This window comes from Vulpes vulpes, chromosome 6 (genome assembly GCF_048418805.1).
Source record: "Vulpes vulpes isolate BD-2025 chromosome 6, VulVul3, whole genome shotgun sequence".
Taxonomy (NCBI): domain Eukaryota; kingdom Metazoa; phylum Chordata; class Mammalia; order Carnivora; family Canidae; genus Vulpes; species Vulpes vulpes.
In genome coordinates this window covers 16,002,345-16,026,123 of record NC_132785.1, presented here as the reverse complement: position 1 = coordinate 16,026,123, position 23,779 = coordinate 16,002,345, and the positions used below count along the sequence as shown (strand labels likewise).

General features: G+C 37.4%; 1 protein-coding gene across 1 annotated transcript in view; it reads left to right on the top strand.

The window, feature by feature from the left end:
• DIAPH3 (diaphanous related formin 3) overlaps nucleotides 1-23,779 on the top strand; it is a 490,845-nt gene that overhangs the window by 108,760 nt on the left and 358,306 nt on the right. Inside the window, exon 5 of the mRNA XM_026009631.2 lies at nucleotides 8,334-8,464. Within this exon, the coding sequence (XP_025865416.2) occupies nucleotides 8,334-8,464 (131 nt within the window). The remainder of the gene's footprint in view (nucleotides 1-8,333; nucleotides 8,465-23,779) is intronic.

Sequence of the window (23,779 nt, the reverse complement as noted above, 5' to 3'; positions counted from 1 at the left end):
CAGTTTCGTGTACCTTTATGTTGATAGTACTCTAGTGAAAGGGGAAGTCTTGCTGAAAGCTGATCACCCAATTATCTGCTCTATTTCCTATATCTTCAATTTGAGGTCTTCCTTTCTGAGGAAGTATTCGTTCTTTCAGAAATTTTTCCTGGTTAACTTAACTTCCTCTCCTTTCTGGTTTTAATCCTTAGTCTATGTATCCCTTTGATTTTATTATAACCTCATTCATTCATTGAATGCCAGGAATTTTACGAGGCAGAGTCATGAATGAGGCTGCAGCAGAGACACTGTCCTGGTAGATGCATTTCAGGGGACAAGGCTTCACACACGGGTGCTAGCAGGTACGGACGGACTCCTTATCCATAGCTCCCTTCTTGCTCAGAGGGCACCCTAGCCTTTGCTCTTCTTCCTGCTGCTACCGCTGCCCTCATCCTTACCGATGTTGTCCTCCATCCAGCGTTCCATCCTCTCATTTTCTGGACTTTCTCTGATCCACCAATCTTTATTTTTCTAACCAATCTCAACCACTCATTGCCTTGGGTTAAAACAGCACCCATAAATACGGCTTACAAACCTTCCTGAGCATTATCCATTTCTGCTTACTTCCTCTTCCCACTGTGAGAATTCCATAACCCTTCTAGAACTGCTGATCCATTGACTCCACTACTTGTGTCCATCGCCATCCAGCCGCCACACCTTCCTTCCCTTGTGGACCTTATGGACACATACTCCGTTGTTACCTTGAGTAACAATCTGTTTGTTTGCCTCTCTGTCCTTATAAACTCTGTCCTAGATTGAACTAAATAAACTTCCTACCTCTTTGGCCTTTGCACCCCCACACAGACTGCATCTGGGGGAAGCGTGTAGCCACACTAGTGTTTCCTGAGTGACTGCAGTCAACAGGTGAGTCCGTAACACATACCCTACCACATGGGTCTTGCCAGTACACTTCGTGACTTTCTGAAAAAGATTTCATACCTTTTCTTATACTTCCACTCTGCGATGTGGTCAAACTTTCACACCTCTCTTCCTCATCACCACATCTGCCTGTCTACCTGAACCTTTTCCCTTTGACTCTGCTTTTGCTCTTCTTACAGTGATATACTTTATCAGTGACTGTTTAAAATCAGCTGCCTTCTTTGTATGTCACATCCTGTGTCATCGGCTTAAGAGTTTTTTTTGTTTCCTTGTTTGTTTTCCTGCATCTGTACCTATCTTATGCATTGTCAGTTTCTCCCCTGCTTGGTCATTCCCATCAGCACGCAAACATAGTGTGGTTCCAGCAATACTCCCTCCTCCCCAAATTGTGCTATAGGTTCCCCTCCAGCTGCTGCCCCAGTTCTTTGCTCTCCTTTATGGGAAATCTCCTCAAGGAGTTGTCCATTCTTCTTGCATTCCCCTGGACCTTCTGACCAGGCTTAATCCCCAGTCCACCTCTCCTACCACTGTTGACCAGATCTCAATGATCAGTAGATGGCAGCACTGCTCACTTAGTTGTTAAGACCGAAAACATCTTTGAATTTAAGTTCTTTCACACCTTACTTCCAAATTATCAGCACCTCTTGTGTGACTTAACTTCATATTGAGCTGATCTCATGCCTTCCATCACTGGCTCCTTGTACCAGGCTCCTGTCAGCTCCTGACCAGACAGTATGCAAGCCTTTTTTATTTTTTTTTTAAAGATCTTATTTATTTATTCATGAGAGACACAGAGAGAGAGGCAGAGACACAGGCAAAGGAAGAAGCAGGCTCCGCGCGAGAGGCCGACATGGGACTTGATCCCGCGTCCCCAGGATCACACCTCGGGCTGAAGGTGGCACCAAACCGCTGAGCCACCAGGGCTGCCCTACTCAAGCCTTTTGATTGGTTGTTTCAGGTTTTGCTACTTACAGTCTGTTGCCACACAATAGCTAGGATAATCTTTTAAAAGTGTTTGATTTTAATAGATCTAAAAAATTATCTGCTAGGTCTCTGCCAGGAGTATTCCATTCACTCAGGAAAAAAAACCCAAAGCCCTCACCTGTGGTTTGTAAGACCCCATCAGGGACCAGCAAACTTCTGTCTGAAATGGCCTGACAGTCAACATTTCAGGCTTTGTAAGTCACCCAGGGTTTTACTTACTTGTCCTGGTGCCAGTGTTTCCTCTTCCTCCTCTTCCTGTTTACAAGTTTTTAAAAATGTAAGTAACACTCTTAGCTCAAGAGTCCTACAAAAACATTTGGCATTCAGGCTGCAGTTTGTTGTCCCCGGTCCCCAGGACCAGGCACCAGCTTATTGTGTCTCCACTTGTCCTCTACAACTCTGTGTCATGTTCCTTGGCATCTTGAGGTGTCTTTTTGTTGCCTTTGAATCTCCCCTGTTCTTTTCTGCTTTTCTCACATCTCCTCCTCCTCTTCATTATGGTCTTTGTCAAATGCTATTTTCTTTCCTCCCTCCAACCCTTCTCCCCTCTCCCTTCTTCCTTTCTCTCTCTCTTTTCTCCTCCCTCCCTTTCTTGATTTATTTGAGGGGGAGAGAGTGCATGAGTGGGGAGAGGCGAAGAGGGAGAGAGAATTTCCAGCCAAGTCTCCGCTTAGTGCAGAGCCCGACACGGGGCTAGATCTCATGACCCTGAGAACATGACCTGAGCCAACATCAAGAGTCAGATGCTTAACCAACCAGCCACCCCTCAAATGTTATTTTCTTAGGAAAATGTCATTTACTCAGACTTGGGACTCTCAAATAGCTACTTCCCCTACCACTTACTTTGCTTCTTTCATCTTCCCCGTTTGAGCAGATAGCATCACATTTTAGCTTAGGCCAAAAACCTAGATAGGAGTCATCTTTGACTTCGACTTCACCCCCATTATATACATCATGTAAACAATGTCAGGAAAGAATGGGTGCTCAATATCCTTTAAGTAGTAAGGGGTAGTTAAAATAATTTTAATACCGAGTGGTGAACATAAAGAACAAGGAATCCATAGATGGGGGACTCAACTTTTATGGCTCACTAAGGCCTATCCCAGGAAGTTAATCTCAGCCCAGATCTGATATGTAGGAGTAGGCCTGTATCGGGATGCGTGTGGTAGTGTTGGTGAGGGTTTGAGTGAGAGGGGTGTGTGTTACGAGGAAGGAATCTCGGGTGAAAATGCAGAAGTTTTTAGATAATAAGTTGTTCAAGCTGGAAATACTTAACTATGGCTGAAATAATTATTTTTAGCCAGTGAGATTATTGTCTTTCCCAGTGTTGGTTGGTAAAACCTACTTACTGCTCCATTTAAAACGTTGTCTGTCTTTAATCCCATCTTCCATCCAAACACAACAAAAACTGTTTACAGATTTACTTCTATGTCTTGTACCAGAGAGTGTTGCTGGTCCAAAGATGGACAGGTTGGTCTTGGTCTTTCTTATGAGTTCAACCATACATTACATTGTATTTCTTGCTTGACTTAGTTTATAGATATACCACAACTTGACAAAGGCTTGGGTTGTTCCCAGTCTTTTATTCTTAGGAAAAAAGCTGCTCAGAACATTGTATGAATGTTGTTTTGTTTTGTTTTTCCTCCTGCTTTATGTTTAGCTGTTCAATTGCTGAGTCTTCTGCTCTGTGTATATTTAAAAGAAACTGCCAAACTTTTTGCCAAAATGGTGATACCATTTTTACATTTCCACCAGTAGTATAGGTGAGTTTTAGGTACTTCACATCCACCCCATTCTAGGGGATGTGTAGTGATACCGCATTTGTGGTGGGTGGGTTGTGTTTTGTTTTGGTTTTAAGCCGCATTTCCTTGGTGACAGATGATCTTGAACATCATGTGATTATTGGTTTTTCATATATCTTCTTTGGTTAAGTCGTTTGATCATTTTTTATTTGGGCTGTTTGTCTTGTTACTACTGAGTTGTAGGACTTCATTAAGTGTTCCTTTTTTTTTTTTTTTAAAGATTTTTATTTATTTATTCATGAGAGACACAGAAAGAGGCACAGACAGAGGCAGAGGGAGAAGCAGGCTCCATGCAGGGAGCCTGACGTGGGATTCGATCCTGGGTCTTCAGGATCATGCCCTGAGCTGAAGGCGGCGCTAACCACTGAGCAACCTGGGCTACCCATTAAGTGTTCTTAATATAGATCTTTCTGAGATACATTTATTGTTGGGAGAGGCTGTCTGCCATAGGCCTTGAATATCCATGTATATTTATTCTGGCTACGCCAAGAATGCAAAGGCCTGAGCGCTCTTTACTCAACCATTTCTCAATGTTGTGCTTGCAGTAAGCTGCTTTGAGAAGTGATTAGGTCTCCCTGTACACAATGAGCAGACTTGTTACCAATTATTCAGCATAAAATTGGTGAGTCCCCCAAGCTGAGTGTTCTATAATTCAATGCACTGCATGTGCAAGCATCAATCAGGGAGGCCTGTGACATCCCTGTGGGACTTGGTGGGTTGGGGAACCAGTAGAGGCATAATAATTTCTAACTGAGGACTCCTCTGTTTTCTGCCAGCACTCACCAATCAGTAACAGGCTTATGTGGCTTGTTATGTTATGTTGGGTAAAGTCTCAGACCAGACTGCACACTTCTTAGCTTGTATTGCAGACATTTTCACCTAGTCGTGGCTTACTCTACATTGTCTTAATGAAGCTTTTGTTAAGAGTTGTTTGCAAAATGGAAGGTTTAAATTTTGATGAAGTCTAATTTATCAATTTTAGTTAGTGCCTTTTGTCCTAAGAAATCTTTGCCTTCCTGAAGGTAGCAAGAAGATTTTCGTCTATGTTTTCTTGTAGATATTAAATTCTTAGCTTGTACATTTAGGTATAAGGTCTAGGTTCACTTTTTCTCTTTTGGAGGTCCAGTTGTTCTAACACCATTTGCTGAGGAGGGTGTTCTTACTCCAATGAATTACATTAATACTTTTGTTGGAAATCATTGACTACATATGTGCAGGTGTATTTCTGGACTATCTTCTATTGATGCTTATACTATTTTAACTTGATTACAGTAGCTTTATAGTAAATCTTGAAATTAGGTAACATCCCCCAACTTTATTCTTTTAAATTGTTCTATGTCAGGTTTCCTGCATTTTTATATATATTTTATTATTTTCTGCATAAATTTTAGAAACTGCGTCTCAATCTTGGCAAAACTTGCTAGGATTTTGATGATGATTATATGGAATATATAGATTATTCAGAAAATGTATTTCTTAGCAATGTCATAATATTGAGTCTTCTGACCCATGAACCTGGCATCTTTATTTTGGCCATCTTTAATACCTCTTCACAATGTTTTGTAGTCCTCAGAATATAGGTATTTCTCTTGTTTTATTAAACATTTTCCTAATTACTTTGTGGGGGCTCTTTTGATATTTTTTACGAAAATGTTAAATTGTAAAATTTTATTTCCTGACTGTGAGTAATATTTGGAAATGAAAACATTTTTATAGAGGTTGAGCTTTTATTCTATGATCTCACTAAATTCATGTAGATAATTTCATTTACAAATAGTTTTCCTCCTTCTTTTCTAATTTCTATTGTTGGTGCCTTACCACACTAGCTAGTACCTCCAGTACAATAATGAATAGGAATGGGAACATGCTTCCCGTGTTCCCACTTTTAGGGTGATCAATGTGTTGGTTTGACCAACATGGGAATAGAGTAGCTGGAAGACTTTATGAATGGGGGTGTATGATATTCTATTTTGTGTCATGAAACAAAGAATTATTAAGTTCAGTTATCCAAAAATCTGTATCTCCTAGAGCATGGATTCAGCTTTCATTTCATGGAATTGACATCTTTTGATTCCATTGAGTTTACCTATAACTATAGTCAGATGGTTGGAAGAGTACAAATTCCAGTGTTTTAAGATAACTAAATCCTTACCTTTCGTAATAGTCAAAGGTAATATTGAAAATTTATAAGTTAAAAAAGATCAGAATAAACACATTATTTAGATATAATTAAGTAGCTATCAGAAGAAATAGTTAAGGGTATTAAAATGATTGCCTCTGAAAGAGGTTAAGTGGTGGGGCAGTTGACTGCTTTTCTTAAATTTTACTTTTATATAAATGCATTTGTTGCTTTTTATTCTTAGATTTTATAAGTATTGACTATATGGGCTTACCCATTTATTGTTGAAGGGAACCAGCTGATATTTTCAGTTTCTATTTATTTTGATTCCCTTAAGCACCCCCCCCCCCAAATGCTCATCATAATTATTTCAATGATAAACCTAGAGAGTACAACAAAAAGAACATTTGGTTTAACTTCTTTTGTTATATATTTGGATAAAAATATTGGCCTGATGATATGCACAGGAAACTTGCCACCTACATGCCCAATGATACAGGCTAAATTAGGTAAATAATAATATGTGTTAATAGTCTGTAGGGAGAAAAAAAAATCATTTAAGGTACTGGGATATGTTCATGAAACATGACTAAAAAGTAGCTTACCAAATAATATGCATGATAAAAGATTTTTGAAAGTAAAGTACATGTGTTTATGACTGTATACGGAATATAATGTACATATTCTCATATGAGAAAAAAACACTTCAAGGAGAAATATCAAATTAGTAGTCATTTTGAGGCACTTTTTTCCCCTCGGTTGCTTTTCAGTTTTCCAGATTTTCTGTGTTGAACAGCCAGTTCTGAGTAATTTAAAGCAGAAAAAAAGTAATGCTATGTCAGTAAAAGTTGAATGTATTCTCTTTAAGATACATAACATAGTCACTGAATTTTTTAGAAATAGTGTTTATTTTCATTTCATTTCCCTTTTCCACTTTACTTTTTTTATTCTGAATTTTGCTTGTAAATTTTTTTCTTCCTCTCCCCCCCTTTTTAGTAAATTACCACTTTGCTTTTGATGAAAACCATCAGTTTTTCCAGTGCTAACTTGTTTTGCATTATTGAGAATGTTTCCCTGAACAATATTATGGCAAATTAATAATAAAGGAATGAAAAAAAAGTGCATCTGATTTCCTGCCATCCCTACTAACCTACTTTTGAACATAGTATAGTCTGTAATGTAAATGGATACAGTTGTATAGTCTGTAATGTAAATAGTCTTGGTTGTATAGTCTGTAATGTAAATAGATACAGTTCTGGACTTTATTGTTTGTTCATCATGCTCATCGTTTTCCATCTGGACCATCTTTGTGTCTTCTTAACAGGTTTCCTGCTTCTGATGCTTCTAATCTGACAGCAAAAATCAAAGTTCTTTTGGTGGCCTGTGAGGATACAGTCCCTTCCATCATAACTTTTCAGTTATCAGTATGGTCACTTTTCTCTCGTTCAGATCTTTATTCTAATACTCAAGTTTGAGGCCTTCAGATTCTTCTGTGACCACCCTATCTGAAATTCATCCTTATTCCTCTTCCCTGCTTTTATGTTTTTCTGTAGCACTTTTTACTAGCTACAAAGCAACCACTTTAACTGCTTTTTTCATTTATTGTCTGCCTGGCTTTTTTCTTCTCCATGGAGAAGACAGCTCCATGCATCTAGGGATTTCTGCCTCCTGTTCACTGTTCTCTGTGTTTGTAACACTTAGAACAGTGTCTGGCACTTAGTAGGCACTAAATGTTGAATAATGAGCCAACTCCACCTCTTACAGCCTGCATTTCAAACTGCTGCCAGAGTGGTCCTTCCAAAACCACCCTGGAACATCTAATTAGATAGGCTTGCTCTGGCCGCTGTCTTTAGTTGTGCTTCCGGTTTGCTTTGTGGTTTTACCTATGTGCCATGTTTTAGTGAAAGGAGTTCCTAATTCTTGGTCTGCTTAACTGACTGCCCTTCTACCTGTTACTCAAGCTTCCCTCATCTCTCCACCAAGTTAGGGCTTCCTTCTCTGAGTGCCTTGGGTACTGTGTTAGAGGAGTTAGATTTCACTGAAAAGCATTATTTCCTGGCTTGCATTTCTCTTTCTAGACTTAGGTTTTGATAATACCTGTGTATACTGCGCTTAGAACTGAGCATTTAATGGTAGTTGAGTCAATTAATGACTTAGTTGTTTTTTTGTGGTGCTTGAAGTATTAACTTTAATAGGGCTGTTCCTCTATTGGGTTTTGATTTTTATTTTGCATGTGCCTAAAATTACCATATTTTCAGATATATCTATGATGAATACCTCATTGTTTTCCATGATATTTTGGATTTAAAGAAGTCATTTTAATTTGCAAACCTTTGATGTTTTTATCTTTTGTGAATATCATGGATGATTGTATTTGTGGGCAGAAGGAAATCATTCCCTCAAAATGATACTCAGAGTAGTTGTGTGCACATGCTAATATAAAAAGTGAGATTAATGTAATTGATATTACTTTAATGAAGATAAATTTATTTATTTATTTTTAATTACAGGGAAGTTTTAAGAGTAAGCGCCAGATCTCACCTCAGGAATTCATCCATGAATTGAAAATGGGGTCTGCAGATGAGAGACTTGTCACATGCCTGGAATCCCTCCGTGTATCTTTGACTAGTAATCCTGTGAGGTAATTCAACTCTCTGAACATTATCAGGGCATATTAGTAAATTAAACAGATGTCCTTAATCTGTTCTTTTTATTTAATTCTTTCTTCATGGCACCTGTAAATAGGTGGTATACCTCAATGAGGTCTCAAGGTAAAAAGTGAATATGTAATATTTATATGCATGATGAAATATAGTGTCAATAGTAATTTTTGTTTTTATTACCGAGTGATACATAGCCTGTGGACTTCAAAACAAAAACTTATTATTTTTTTCTTATAGTTTTAAAAAACTGGGGCACCTAGTGTCTGACCTATAATTTCAGTTCAGGTCAAGATCTCATGGGTCATGAGATCAAGCCCCACTTTGAGCTCCATGCTTAATAAGTAGTCTGCTTGAGATTCTTTTTCTCCTTCTACCTCCCCCTACTTTGTTCTTTCTCTAAAATCTATTTTTTTTTTTTAAAACAGGATGTGTAACTTTTTATTTTTATTTTATTTTTTTATTTTTTTAAGTTTTATTTATTTATGATAGTCACACACACACAGAGAGAGAGAGAGAGAGAGAGGCAGAGACACAGGCAGAGGGAGAAGCAGGCTCCATGCACCGGGAGCCCGATGTGGGATTCGATCCCGGGTCTCCAGGATTGCGCCCTGGGCCAAAGGCAGGCGCCAAACCGCTGCGCCACCCAGGGATCCCTAAAATCTATTTTTTAAAAAGAGAACAATCATGATCACAAATCCATTTGACATTTTTGAGTTTCACTCTAAATTTTGGTATTGTGAATATACTTGCTGTTTTTTTGTTTGACATAGAAAGAAATACCATTAATTAACTTTTCCTTTATTGGAAATGATATAATTTAGGAGCATATAGATTAGTATTGCCAAAATTAGCAAATAAAAATACAAGATGTCGAGTAAAGTCTAAATTTCAGACATACTAACGCTGAAAATTTTTGTTGTTTATCTGAAATCCAAATTTAACTAGATGTCCTGGATCTGGCAACACTAATACAGGTGTCTCTGTAAATCAGGTTTTAGACTTTTAAGCTCAAAATATTGTTGAAAATCTTCAAGCAGAAGTTGTTTTGAAATGTCTGAGCAGTCATAAAATCAGGATTTCAGAGCCGCGAGGGTCTAAGGTAGATCAGATTTGGCTGCTTTTGTATAATAAATGAATGCTTGTTTTTGCATGAGACTATATATCTGTATTAGGTGTGTGTGTATTCTTAGGGGTAGAGCTGACTGACTATGGAAGTTAATAATATATAATAGAATCTCTTTGATATCCTCTCTGATTAGTACTTTTCTGGACACTTCTGAAGTTTGGTGACAGTATGAAAAAATCCTTGATGGTACAACTATTTAAAACAAAATCCGTACCTGCTGAGACATGAAAGTGAGTGAGATTTAACTGAGGAGTATGAAGAGTGAACAAAGTATATTTTGGTATACTTCAACTTAATCTTTGTTTTTCCATCTACTTCCAGTCTATTCTTTAGACTGTAAGTTTGGTGGGTAGGAGGCCAAGGACCTCCTATGTCTTATTTACCAGGCACAATGCACAGCACATAAAAAGTACTCAGAGGACCTCTGTTGATTGAAACATGAGGTTGATTTTTAGCCTCTTTCAGTTTTCCCTTGGCTATTGTTACAGACTAAGTTGAATTGGGAATTTGACAGGTATAATCATATATGAAGAGCTCTGGTTTCCAGTTTACTCTGTACCTGTTTAATATATTTATTTAAAAATAATTTTTGAGCACCTGATATTTACTAAGCATTGTCTTAGATGTGGGGCTTGGGTCAATAGCAAAGCAGGCCCAGGTGCTGTTCTTAAGAAGTTTAAATGCAGGAAGAGGGTGTTTTGGGGTTGATTGGGGAGATGCACTCATGTCTTAGTTTTTCTGGCAGCCACTGAGCAATGGATTTATTTGTGGCTTTTTAATTTAATTAGAAGTAGACCCTTCCCTTTATCTTTGTAATTTGCTTAGATGAAAATGGTAGCAAAAGAAAAACTACAAAAGTATTTTATATATGAATTCATGTATATTCCAGTGGAAACAATTATGTGTGATTTTGCCTTAAACTACTGGAAAATAATGCTATGTTTTTTAACTTGAACTTTATTTAAAAAAAAAAGAAACTTTTGGAATTGTTTTTCCAAGAAAGGCCAATTCTAGAATATATTATCAGGAATCCACAAGCTGTGGTTGTTTCCTGTAAAGGTCTTTTTTATTGAAAATAATGGAAATCTTACCATTGGAAAAGCTTTTCTGAAATTGTGGCGCAAGATGTAGAGAGAAAATAGAGAAGAGACCCAAGAATATCTCTGTGTGCTGCTACAATTTGAGGAATGACTTGCCTGGATATGCCTACATTCAAATCTTGGGACTTAGCTATTAGTTTTGTGTCTGCTACTGTTAAAGTCAGTTTTTCTTTTCTTTTTGTGGTTTAAGATTTTATTTATTTTGAGAGAGAGAGAGTGCCTGAGAAAGAGAGAGAGAGAGAGCATGAGAGAGGGGAAGGGTAGAGGGAGAGGGTGAAGCAGACTCCCCACTGAGCAGGGAGCCCGATGTGGGACTCGATCCCAGGACCCTGGAATCAAGGCCTGAGCCTAAGGTAGATGCTTAACTGACTGAGCCACCTGGCATCCTAAAGTCAGTTTTTCATATTTTCTTCTTTTTTTTTAATGTATAGTTTGTGACTCAGTTTCAAGAGAAACAGAATTTGACTTTTTGTCAACTTTTTAGATCTGTGGTATTACTGAGTAAATCAGAGTTAAGATTCTTTAACATCTGTGAATAGAGTTGAGAAAGAAACACGTTAACTAATGAATGATGATTCTCCAATGCTGGTTTGGGATTGAGTTTTATTTAACTCAAAAAGGAAGGAACAAGAAGGAAACTTCCCTCCACCCTACCCCCACCCAGATATACAATACTTTTAGAGCACTGCCTGCCAGTTATGGGCCATGTCAACCTTTTACCATCTAGACAGTGAATTATATGGAAACTAGTGCATTAAATACCATGTTGTTTGTTACCTTTCATGAAGAGTTGATTTGAAGATCACAAAGTTCTTCTGTTTTGAAGTTTTATTGATTATTCAGTATTCTTGGTGACAGTTTTAAGCTAAAAGACATAGTTGCTTTACTTTTGGAACACAAGAAAAGACCAACTTCTTCAAATTGTCAATTACAACTTTTAGGGGATCTTGACATAGGCGACAATTAGGTGTGAGCTATGGAACACTTTGAGATGGAAACATAAAAGAGTAGACACTAACATTATTATGATTGATATCAATCATTTGAGTCCATATTCATCTATGTGTATAGCAAATTAGTTACAGAATGGATCTTCATTTTCTCACTTTGATGCAGCTGTCAAGGGCACGATTTCTTTCTCAGAAAATCCAGTCTATCAGGTCCCGTGTTTTGTGATCTTAGGCATTTTTTTCCTTAAGTTACGGTTAACACGTGCATTTTGAAGTTTACAAGACCTGTTTCCTGGCTAACATCCTTTGGTTAAATTTCTAAGGCGCCTTCGTAACTAGGTTTGATAAAGTTGATGACTAACTTCAAAAAAATGACTTTAGAAAAAATGTGCAGTAAAATGTACGTTTACTGCAAGGCAAGTGAACATTGAGGGTCATTATTCCATTTGATCAGTGTCATGTTTGAAATCTAGTTTTTCTGCATTTCTGGGCTTAAACACAAAGCTGGTAGATGAGCTTAATTTTAGAATTGGCGTATGTTGTGCCACATACCATTTGTGTGAAGAGACAAATAGAAAAGGTTCTGGCAAGCAATGAGATCAACATACTCATTGGAATCAATATGATCTGTAGAAAAAAGTCAAGACCAATAATTTGAGGTTACTGATTCAAATTCAAAATCTTATTTTTTATAAAATGTTAAACATATAAAAAAGGCTTTGCATCAGAATGAAACAAGAACTCACTTGCCTACTAATGATGCTAAGGTAGGAATACTGTTTATAACTTTGAAGCTCCCATGCACCCCTGCTAAATCCCGTGTCCCCTTCTTCCACTATACTGTGGTTTGCACTGTTTAGAATTTTGGGCTTATCTTTTTTTCTTTTCATTATGTTTTCACCACATATGTCTTCTTAATTGGTGTATTATTTGGTTTTATATCTTTTTGTGTAACTGGTGGCATATTCCGTGCATTCTTCTGGGACTTTTTCCTCTCTGTTGTATTTCATAGATTTATGTATGTTGATGTGTGCACCTACTTACATATCATCAGAATTCATTCTGTTCCATACCTTTATTTTTTTCTTATGTTTTAGGCATATTGTAAGTAGCATGCAAATATGCTTTTTAAAAAAAATTCTGATAGTCTTTGTTTTCATCTGGTAGTTTTATCCTAGGCACTGTAAAAAAGTATTGGAACCTACATCTGACATTTCATTATGAATTTTCAGTTAATTTATGCTACTTTACCACATTCATCTTCCTTTCCACACCCACCTTCTGCTCTTTGTTCCTTTGCTGTATTCTTCCTTAAATTCTTTTGGATAGATTTTTGATCTTTCATTTCACTTTTTTTCCTTACTTATTGATTTGGAAGACATTCCTTTTCTGATCTAAGGAAAGAAAGTTAACTTGTACACAGTAAGGAAATTTAATATGCATATACATGAAAGGGACAAAAATAAATAATATCCCTTATTTTAAACCTGAGAATACTTTAGCACCAATCATCCTCAGTTAATTTGCTTGCTAGTTTTGTGTGATTTTTTTTTTTAAGATTTTATTTATTTATTCATGAGAGAGAGAGAGAGAGAGAGAGAGGCAGAGACACAGGCAGAGGGAGAAGCAGGCTCCATGCAGGAAGCCTGACGTGGGACTCGATCCCAGGACTCCAGGATCACACCCTGGACTGAAGGTGGCGCTAAACTGCTTATCCACCTGGGCTGCCCTTGTGTGATATTTTATTTTTTTCTTTTAAATATCACAAATTAGCTATTACTATTGACTTAAGCTACAGATGAGTGTATATGTATACATGCTTGCACATACACATAATTATTCCTTTTTGGGTCTTATTGGTTTGCCTCTGATTTTACTTTTGATTCAGGTTATCATTAGGTCCTTTGGTGTAAATCTTTTGATGGTGAAACTTTTATTTGTCAGACAAGGACTTTCTTTGCCTCTACTTTTTTTGGGAAGAGATTTATTTATATGAGAGAGAAGGAGAGAGAGAATGAGAATGAGCAGGGAGGGACAGAGGGAGGAGGCGAGAGAGAGAGAGAGAGAGAGAGAGCAGGGAGCTTGCCACAGGGATCAATCTCAGAACCTGGAGATCATGTCCTGAGCCCAAGGTGGATGCTTAACTGACTGAGCCACCCAGGCATGCTTCACCCCCTGCCTTTTTTTTTTTTTAAGATTTTATTTAATTTTTGCCTCTACTTTTAAAGGATGGTTTTCCTAGAGCATGAAATAGACAGTTTTTAGATATGTTAGTACATCAAAAATACTGTTTCTTCTTCTGCCTTTCATTGCTGTTTTTAAGAGGATGGCTCTTGATCTAAACTTCAGTCTTTTCCAGATAATCTGCCTTTTCTTTCTGTCCTGCTTTATGATGCTTTTTCTTTGGTGTTCTATAGTTTTAAGTGCCTGATTGGAATACTTCCTATTAATCCTGCTTGGGGCTTTATGTGGGGGCTCCTGAATATGTGTTGGTGTCTTTAATAAGTTCTGTGAAAATTTCCACTATTATCTCTTAAAATTTTTTTTTCTAATTTTATCTATGTTAGAATGTGGGCCTTCTTCCTTCATGTGCCATTACTTATTACCATCTTTAAGGTTTGCATATATTTGTCTCCCTCTACCATAATTAAAAAAAATCATTTAAATTCAGTTTGTGAACATATAGTGTAATACCCAGTGCTTATCCATCCCATCAAGTGCCCTTCTTAATGCCTGTCACCCAGTCACTTACCCCCACTTCCCACCACCTCCCCTTCTGCAACTGTTTGTTTCCCAGAGTTAGGAGTCTCTAATGGTTTGGATTCCTCTCTGATTCCCCCTCCCCGCCTCAGTGTCCTTCCTTTATAGTCCCTTTCACTATTTCTTTATTCCACATATGAGTGAAACCATATGATAATTGTCTTTCTCTGATTGGCTTATTTCACTTATATGTGGAATATTTAATACCCTACAGTTCCATCCACATCGAAGCAAATGTCCTTGTCCTTTCTGATGACTGAGTAATATTCCAATGTATACATATACCACATCTTCTTTATCCATTCACCTGATGAAGGATTCACCTGATGTCGTGGCTCCTTCTGGAAGCAATTTTTAAAGATTTTCCAGTTTCCTATTTGTTTTTTCACTGATGTGAAAAATTGAAAAATTTTTTCATTCACTGATGTGAATAATTGAAAAATTGTTTATTTTTAATAGTTTTATTTCTTTAAACATACTAAATATTCTTATTTTCTATGTTGGTAATTCTAGTAAAAGATTTCCCAGGCCTAATCCTGATTATTTGGTTGTTTGGCTATTTCTTTTCATCTTTATTCATATCTTATTTCTTTGTGTGCTCTGTAATTTTTAAGTGACCTCCTGTCCCTTTGAACTTTGCTAGAATGAACTAAATGATTTTTGACTACTGGGCACTTATGGGTACTAATAAGCTAGGACCAACTTAAACTAAAATTTCTGGTTTGAGGTTTTGTTTGTTTTTATCACACAGGTACCTTACATGTATCTGGCTCCTGAGTTAGAAGTTACCAGAGCATAATTGCCTTGCCTTTTCCTGGGCAGCTGGGCTGGTTTATTTCTGGTTTACTTTCTTACTGCAGATGTGACCCTTTGAGATTCTTAATTTTTGCTGTGTGTCCTAGACTTTAGCTCTTGTCCCTTTGACTCTGCATGATGATCACAAATGAAACACTGATTTCCTTTACATCTGTCCCACAGAGCAGAGCAAGTGGGGCTCAAGGCTGGCTTACCTCTCTGATTCCTCCTCCACCTCTTTAAATCTTTCTTTTAAGGAGGCTTTCCTTTTTTGTCACTTCAGATACAAATCTAAAATCATGTTTCTGTGATGTTGGTTGGTAGTGTGGTTGTAGATCTCTAGTTTAACACAGGAAAAAAAAGTATTAAATTTCTCTACCCAAAATCTAAATTTCTTCGAAAGTTATAAACAGAAAAGTAAAAGCTTTTCTCCTTTTTGTCATTTGATTGTCAGACATGCTGGTCAGGGGTGAACTCCTGTTAATAGTTTCTTGTGTATTTTTGCTCCAGATTTTTAAAGTGCATATGTTAGTATGTTTATATACTTATTTTACTTTACCTTACTGTTGCATACTTTTTTTTTTTTTTTTAAAGATGAACCTAGGAACTACAGTTTGGTTGCTCTGCACAATATTTCTCTTGTATTTAAATTAGCTTTCTTCTATCCTTTAAATCACCTTGAATCCTTTGATTTTTCTAGTTCTTTTTGAAACAGCATCATCATCTTGCTGGTTCCCTCATTAATGTGGTAAAGAAATATTTGACACTGCTCACTATATCTCTGTGAAGCGATGTGCATATCTTTTTGAAAATCATGGTTTGACATTAGAGGTTTGTGGAATGTGAGAATTCCTCAAAATTATCCTAGAAATTCATGGAGGGAGTGGATGGGTAGAAAATCTGAGTTTTCTACATCCTCTGCCTATCCCAGGGTTGGCGGAAGGGACAGTGAATATGATTAAAGGTGGGGTGTTTGTTGAGTGGAGAAGACTTAGTGTCCCACCTTAATTGTCAGTGCGGTCCTCCAGGCCATCATCCTTCCTCCCTGCCTGCAGAGCCCCTATTCTTAGTTGATCTAAATGATGTTGTGTGGGGTGAGATGTATGTGTGTATGGGGGCTTGCAGGTTCTTTAAACTGAAATATCGACAAATCAAACCTTTCTCTTACCAATGGAACCTCTTCTTTTTTTAAAACTTTTATTTATTCATTTATTTTTAATTTAATTAATAAACATATGGTGTATTATTAGTTTCAGAGGTAGAGTTCAGTGATCGGTTGTATATAATACACAGTGCTCATTATATCACATGCCCTCCTTAATGACCATCACTCCATTACTCTATTCCCCTACCCACCTCCCCTCCAGCAACCCTCAGTTTGTTTCCAATGGTTAAGAGTCTGTTATAGTTTATCTCTCTGGTTTTGTCTTATTTTTCCCTCCCTTCCTCTATGCTTCTCTGTTTTGTTTCTTAAATTCCACATCTGAGTGAAATCATGTGATAATTGTCTTTCTCTGATTGACTCCTTTTGCTTAGCATAATACCTGCTAGATCTGCATGGTTGCAAATGGCAAGATTTCATTTTTTTGATGGTTGAGTAGTATTCCATTGTGTGTGTGTTTATGTGTGTGTATAAATATATATATAAATGTGATATATATACCACATCTTCTTTATCTGGTCATCAGTTAATGGGTATCTTGGCTCTTTTCATAGTTTGGCTGTTGTGGACATTGCTGCTGTGAACATTGGGGTGCAGGTGCCCCTTTGGATCACTACATTTGTATCTTTGGTAGAAGGTGGGCCTCTTCTTAAAGCTTAATTATACCATGTTATGATCCTAGAGGAGTCTGTTGCTTTTGTCAGTCTTACCAGATGCTTTCCTAGGAAGGAGATGGAATGGAACCAGAATGAGATTTTATGTATATATATATATATATAATACACATATATATTATATATATATATAATCGTGTGTGTGTGCGTGCACGTGCGCGCAGTGTATAAGCTATCAGAATCTTAACAGGAAGACAGAAACCAGAGAACGCATGTAAATTTTTTTTTTAAGTTAATACCAAAAATTGGTTAAATAACTCATGGAGAGACTGAGAAACCAAATAGGAAACAGTGAGGCACTTGATGAGCAGTAACAGGAAGCTGCTCCCCTCCTGTACTGGAAGGAGAGAAAGAGAACTGTTCTGGAAGCTAATGGGCTGATGTTGAATGGCAGAAATTGGATCCATGGGGAAGATGCAGCTGTTGCCAGAGAAACTTCCAAGGCAGAGGGAGAGAGAGAGCATTATATTCCCTGTTTCTTTTTTCTTCCCACTGGTCATGCCTAGCAGGGAATAGCTGATTACCAACCCTGGGAGCTGAAGCTGCCAGAGTCAGCCCCTTTGAAACTAGAACAGAGCAGCAGAAGGGGAAGAAGAGAAAACCAGGACAAGAGTCAAGATTCTGTAAGTTAGTGAGTGGGACACAGTATAGATCAGTACAAGTTAAATTCTTGTAGTTTCATTGGATATGTAGGTAGGTTCTTCGTCTTAACTGCCAGGGGCTTTAAGTAAGTATTTTCATAATATGCTACAGGACTTGAGTTAGTCATAAACCTTCTAAAACTAAAAAGGACTCTCCTGCTCTGAATATCCTGAAACTACGTCGACTTGAAGGTAGTCAGTTGAGTCCTGCTAAATAAAAGGTCATGTGCTGAGCTCCTCTGTTGACTTCATTCCTTTTTTAATATTTCACTTTTGCCTCCCAAAGATCTTTTTCTTTTTTTTTTAAGATTTTAAAAATTTATTTATTCATGAGAGATGGGGGGGGGGGGTGGTGGAGAAGGGGGAGGCAGAGACACAGGCAGAGGGAGAAGCAGGTTCCATGCAGGGAGCCTGACATGGGACTAGATCCCCGGTCTCCAGAGTCATGCCCTGGACTGAAGGCAGCACTAAACCACTGAGCCACCTGGGCTGCCCAGATCTTTTTTCTATTTATGACTTCTCCCTTGATTCTGTTTAAAAACCAAAACACTTTATCATTTATTTCATTTTCTCTAACAGCTGCCCTGCTTCACAAACACATGCAAACTCCTGGTTTTGTGGAGATACAAATAGACCCCGTTGGTGCCCTGGAATTCTGAATGTGTTACGGTAGATACAGAAGTGAGGTTAGGAATAACAACTTCTGTATTCCTGGCTAAGTTGCAAAGCACAGCTGGGACTTCTGAAGGTTCGGTGTCGTTCATCCCACTGAATCAAACTTGCCATGTTGTCATGAGTAACAAGAACAGACAACTCTAGGTCAAGGTCAGGATCCCTTCCCCACTTTCACCAGTTGGATAAATCAGTCTTTCTGGGTAGTGGTTGGTGGAAGAAAATCTTCACATAATGAGTTGGAAGGTGTGACTGAGGGAAGTAATCCCTCCTATTCTCTTCTGGGGAACATAGTAGTAGGCCTCTCCCTGTGTAGAAATGAGATGAGGAGGATGGATAGTAAATGTTCTCACTAATTATATGCTCTAGTTTATTTTTATTCCCCTGACATATTTTAGAATTTTAAAGTAAGACATGAGCTATACAAAAAAATTAAATAAGCCTTAGAAAAAAGTTTGAGAATTAATAATATGTACAGATGTATGGTGTTATTAATAGTGATAATTTCTGAAGTGGATGATGAGAGGAGTAAAGGTTTTCCTTAGGTGACCTAATTCCTAAATTTCTTGTGTTTCAATCTTTTTCTTTCTTTCCTCTAATTAGTGATACCAGAGGGGCGAGTCATTCAGGTGGCTCTATGTTTTCCTTCCTGTGCTGCTTTGATAAAGTAGCTGCTAGTTACTTGAGGTATTTAAACTAATTAAGGGGGTGTGGGGGGGAAATCCAAAACATTTCAGGTGCTCAAGAGGTACATGTGGCTAGTGGCAAATTGAACAGAACACACAAACCATTTACATCATTGTAGAAGCATTCTATTGGACATTGCACCTTGGTTCTTCATAGGTCCTTGCTTTTTTGGCATAATTATATCCTCAAAGTTAGGTTCAGGACCATGGGAATATATAAAGGAATTGAAGTCTGAAAGATTAAAGAATTTTTAAAACCTCCAAGGATGATCGAGCATTTGTATCAAAAGCACTGAGAGAACTTGAGTGATCTAAGGGATGCTGCCTTCATTGAAGGAGTACTGTCTTGGAAGGCTAAGGCAAAAGGAATAGGCTTCATATCAGCTGTTAAGGAATAGAAATGGAAAGGAGAGGTATGGTGTGTCTGACAATACAAAAGCTATGATCCATGGGCAGCCTTCAGTGTGGCTGGCAGTAGCTGGGATGAGGGAATCAGCAATATGGCACATCATAGAAACATCCCCTTTGATAGGTTAAACATTAGTTAGTTGAATATTTATTTTACGGAACTTTTCTCAGGGAGATGCACTTTTACCTCTTCAAGGTATTTTTTATAGCTTGTTTTCTAATAAAAAGTCAAAGTATAGGTAGGATGTTAATATTCTTCATTTCTTTAGACAATATCATATATCTTAGGACATGTTTTGTATTATTTATGTCTAAATTAACATTCAAGATCCATACTTTTATGGCCCTTAATATTGCTTATTAAAGAAATATTTGTTGAAAATGACCTCTAATTTTAGGTCATTTTGCAGTCTTTTCCAAAGTGTTTTAAAAGAATGAAATATTAATGAAAAATACCCTGAAAGAAAATATTAATGTTTATAAATGAGTACTAACCTGATATTTTAAAGGGCATGCCAGTACATCCCAGTGCTTTCACAGTCCTTCCAAAGTTGCTGTAATTTCTTTGAGGGACCTTCCAGAAGACTGATGTTCCCACTGATAGGAGACTTTCTGTTTTGTGTATTGTCTATTCATACTACAGCTTGGTTTTGGCTTATAGATGTATTAAAATGAATTATTATTTGGTTTCAGAGTTAACTCTATCTGCGTCTGAAAAGCTTTGACTTTGAATTCAAGGTTAATAATAAAAGTACAGTACATTGAAAATATAGTAATTGCTTTTAACTGAGAAATACATATATTCTGTACATGGTGAATAAGAGCTGTGTAGCTCAATTTGTACTTGACCTGAAAGGTCCTAGAATTGTAAAGTCCTCCCAATCTACTTTATAATATATAGATGTCCTAGTCTATTTAAAATAAAATATAAATTGCCATTTGAATAGCCAAGATTAATTTTATAAAAAAAATACTCTATTCAAATGTAAAGTCAGTCACAATTAACGTAGTGTCTCAGACCTTTTTAAAATACAGCAGTTTGATATTCAGCATAAAAGAAAAAATATGTGACTGAAAACTAATTTTTCAAAAAGATTACTGTTTAAAAGACAACAAAAGGTAGTGTTGTAAGAATTTGGGAGAAATTATGTTCTTAAAATTGTATAGTTGTTCCTTACTGTAGCAGTGAAATACAAGAAACTTTGCTTTTCAATAATAATTGTCCATGTCCTCAGAGAATGTAAGCCTTCTATGTCCAAATCTGTAACAGTTATCTGAACGATGTTATTTACTGAATACTTTGGTTTCTTTGGCAAGGATAAATATATTTAGTGGAAAAATTGCTGAACTGCAGATTCTAAAACCCCCTAGTTATTTAATATCCTACATACAAGGAGTCTACATAGTTTGTTCTTTAGACTAATTTTTTCAGCCTTGTTAGATGTTTTAAAAGTATTGCATGGTGTGGGGCTCCTGGGTGGCTCAGTTAGTTAAGTGTCCAACTCTTGATCTCAGCTCCAGTCTTGAACTTAGGGTCCTGAGTTCAAGCCCCATGCTGGGTATGGAACCTTCTTCTTCTTCTTTTTTTTTTTTTTTTTAAATGTATTCCTTAGTGAGTAAAGAATTAAAAATAGGATTTTTGTCTTGGTATTTCCTGCTGTCTCTATACCTAAGAAGGTACATCACTAAAGTTGACCTTTGAACAACATAGGTTTGTGTGTATCCACCTACATGTAGCTATTTTCTTTTAGAATTTCTCAGTATTTTCTGTAGCTTACTGTATTATAAGAATACAGTATATAACACATATACAACATATCTGTTAATTAACTGGATATGTTATCGGTAAGACTTCTGGTCAACAGTAGACTATTAGTAGCTGAGTTTTTGGGGAGTCAAAGTGTTTACATGGATAAACTTTTCCACTGTGCCAGAGGGGATTAGTATCCCTAACACACCCAAGTTGTTCAAAGATTAACTGTATATATAAGGCCTAAATACAAAGTTAGGTAAAATAATATTGTTAAGAGGAGAAAGTTGTAATTTTTATAATTCAGAAAACCTTGTAAATTAAAACTCAACTTTATCATCCATGTTAGTCATGGATTTCCAAGTCTTTTGTTATGGGGTAATCAATATATGTGAGACAGAAGTAGGTGTAGTTTTCATTTGTTAAACATCTTTTATATGTTAAAATTCATAAAAGATAAAAGAAACACTTCAGGGTTAGATCCACTGAGGTCACTTGGAGTGCCTCTGTGGAGCTAAAAAATAGGCTCATTTGAGCAGAAGTCCAATAGAGCTTTGTATAGGAAATGTTCTTGGTCTGTGCTGTTCAGTACTCAAAACATAGGACTATTCAGCCCATGAATTGTGCTTACTGTGACTAAGGAATGGAATTTATTGTTTTTAAATATTTTATTTATTTATTCATGAGAAACAGAGAGGCAGAGACATAGGCAGAGGGAGAAGCAGGCTCCTTACGGGGAGCCCAATGAGGGACTAGATCCCGGAACCTGGGATCATGCCCTGAGCCAAAGACAGCCGCTCAGCCGCTGAGCCACCCAGGCGTCCTAGGGATGGAATTTAAATTTAAATCCACATGTTACTAGAGACTTCCCTTTTGGACAATAGTTTTACAGATGAGAAAGTCATATGATATTCTTGGTGTGCTTGTTTTGAGCCTTTGCATTCTTGAGTCTCTATAGGTATGGCTACTTTCTCTGGCATACTATGGATTTCTGAGGAGGTACACAGAATACTCTGTTGTTGTGGGACTGTAATATGGAACTCAGGAGATCAGGGTGCATGTTAAATGGAGTTGAATAGTAAAAAGAGAACAGGGAAATTAAAACATGAATTAAAATGCATGAGCTGGTATACTGCTCATTTTTCAGGATAGGGGATCAAATATTTTGAGTGTCTTTATACACCTGTCTGTTGGAAAACTAGTAGAAGTCCAAGGCCTTCTCCCTGTCCTCAAATTGCTGAGATTCCATTTGGAGCAAAATGTCTAACACAGCATAGACTAAGTAATACCACCAGCTCTTACCTAATTTAATCTTTAAGTGTGTGGTATGGGTAAAATGCCACCAGTGTACGGCAGAAGGGTGTATTTGTTAATCTACTCATGCAACAAGAATTCTCAGGGGCTGTGCTAGGTATCATGATAATGAGACATAGTGAGGAGAGACTTAGACAATACGTAATAAATAAAAGATACCACTTCAGTTAAGAAAAAATAAGGGACTGAGAGTAATGATAGAGGGCTTTTAGATGCAAACTGGTCAGAGAATGTCTTTGAGGTGGTAAAGTTTACGAGCATAAGTAGACAAGGAATTAGTTAAGAGAGGCTCAAGGTTTGGTGCAGGCTTGAAGTATCCCCTGGGCAGCAGAGCCCTTTGGTAGGGAAACAGTGTGGCAGGAGGGTGGAGAGAGGGAGGTGGAGTCCCAGAAGCCATGGAGTCATCAGAGAGTTGGGCAGTGCCCAGGACATGAGAGGCCTTAAAAGTGATTTGGTAGAGAGATAAGATTTTTAATCAAAATAAGTATGAGGCTGTTAATGAGTTTTACACAGGAAATGACATATTTCTAAATATACCTGTTAAAGGAACTGCTGCAGGGAGAATGGATTGAAGTGAAGGAGTAGACAGATCAAGAAGGAGACCAGGGCATAGTCACAGGGGTGATGTGTTGAGCATGGCTTGGATGAGTAGTAGTGGTGGAGCAAGGAGTTGGGTGGATTGCAAACAAATTAGAAGCAGAAACTGGAGGACATGTTTAGATTGGATGGTGTGAATGAAAACGTGAGTGAAAACGTGAATGAAAATGAAGGTATGAATGAAAATGTGAATGAAAATGAAGGTGTGAATGAAACGAAGGTGTGAATGAAAACGAAGAATCAAGAATGCCACCTAGGTTGTGTGTGACCTGAACAAATAGGCGGATAGTAATGCCATTAACTGGGACAGGGGAAGATGATTTAATGACTGGTTTCATGCATTTTAGAGAAAATAAAGATATTATTAGTCTTAACCAGGTTAAGTTTGATATGTTTGAGTTTCACAGTTTAAGATACCAAGCAAAGAGCTAAATCATGGAGTCTGGAGCTCTGTGGAGAAATGTAGAGGTATTTATGTATTGTTTGTATGTAGACTGTACCTAAAGCCCTGCGAATAGCTGAGAATTCAGGTAGGACAGGTAGGGGTGCGTGTGTGTGTGTGTGTGTGTGTGTGTATAAAGATATAGAAGAAGGCCCAGAATAAGCACTGGGGAATCTCCAGCAATTATCCATGGTCTATCAAGGCAAAAGAATCCAG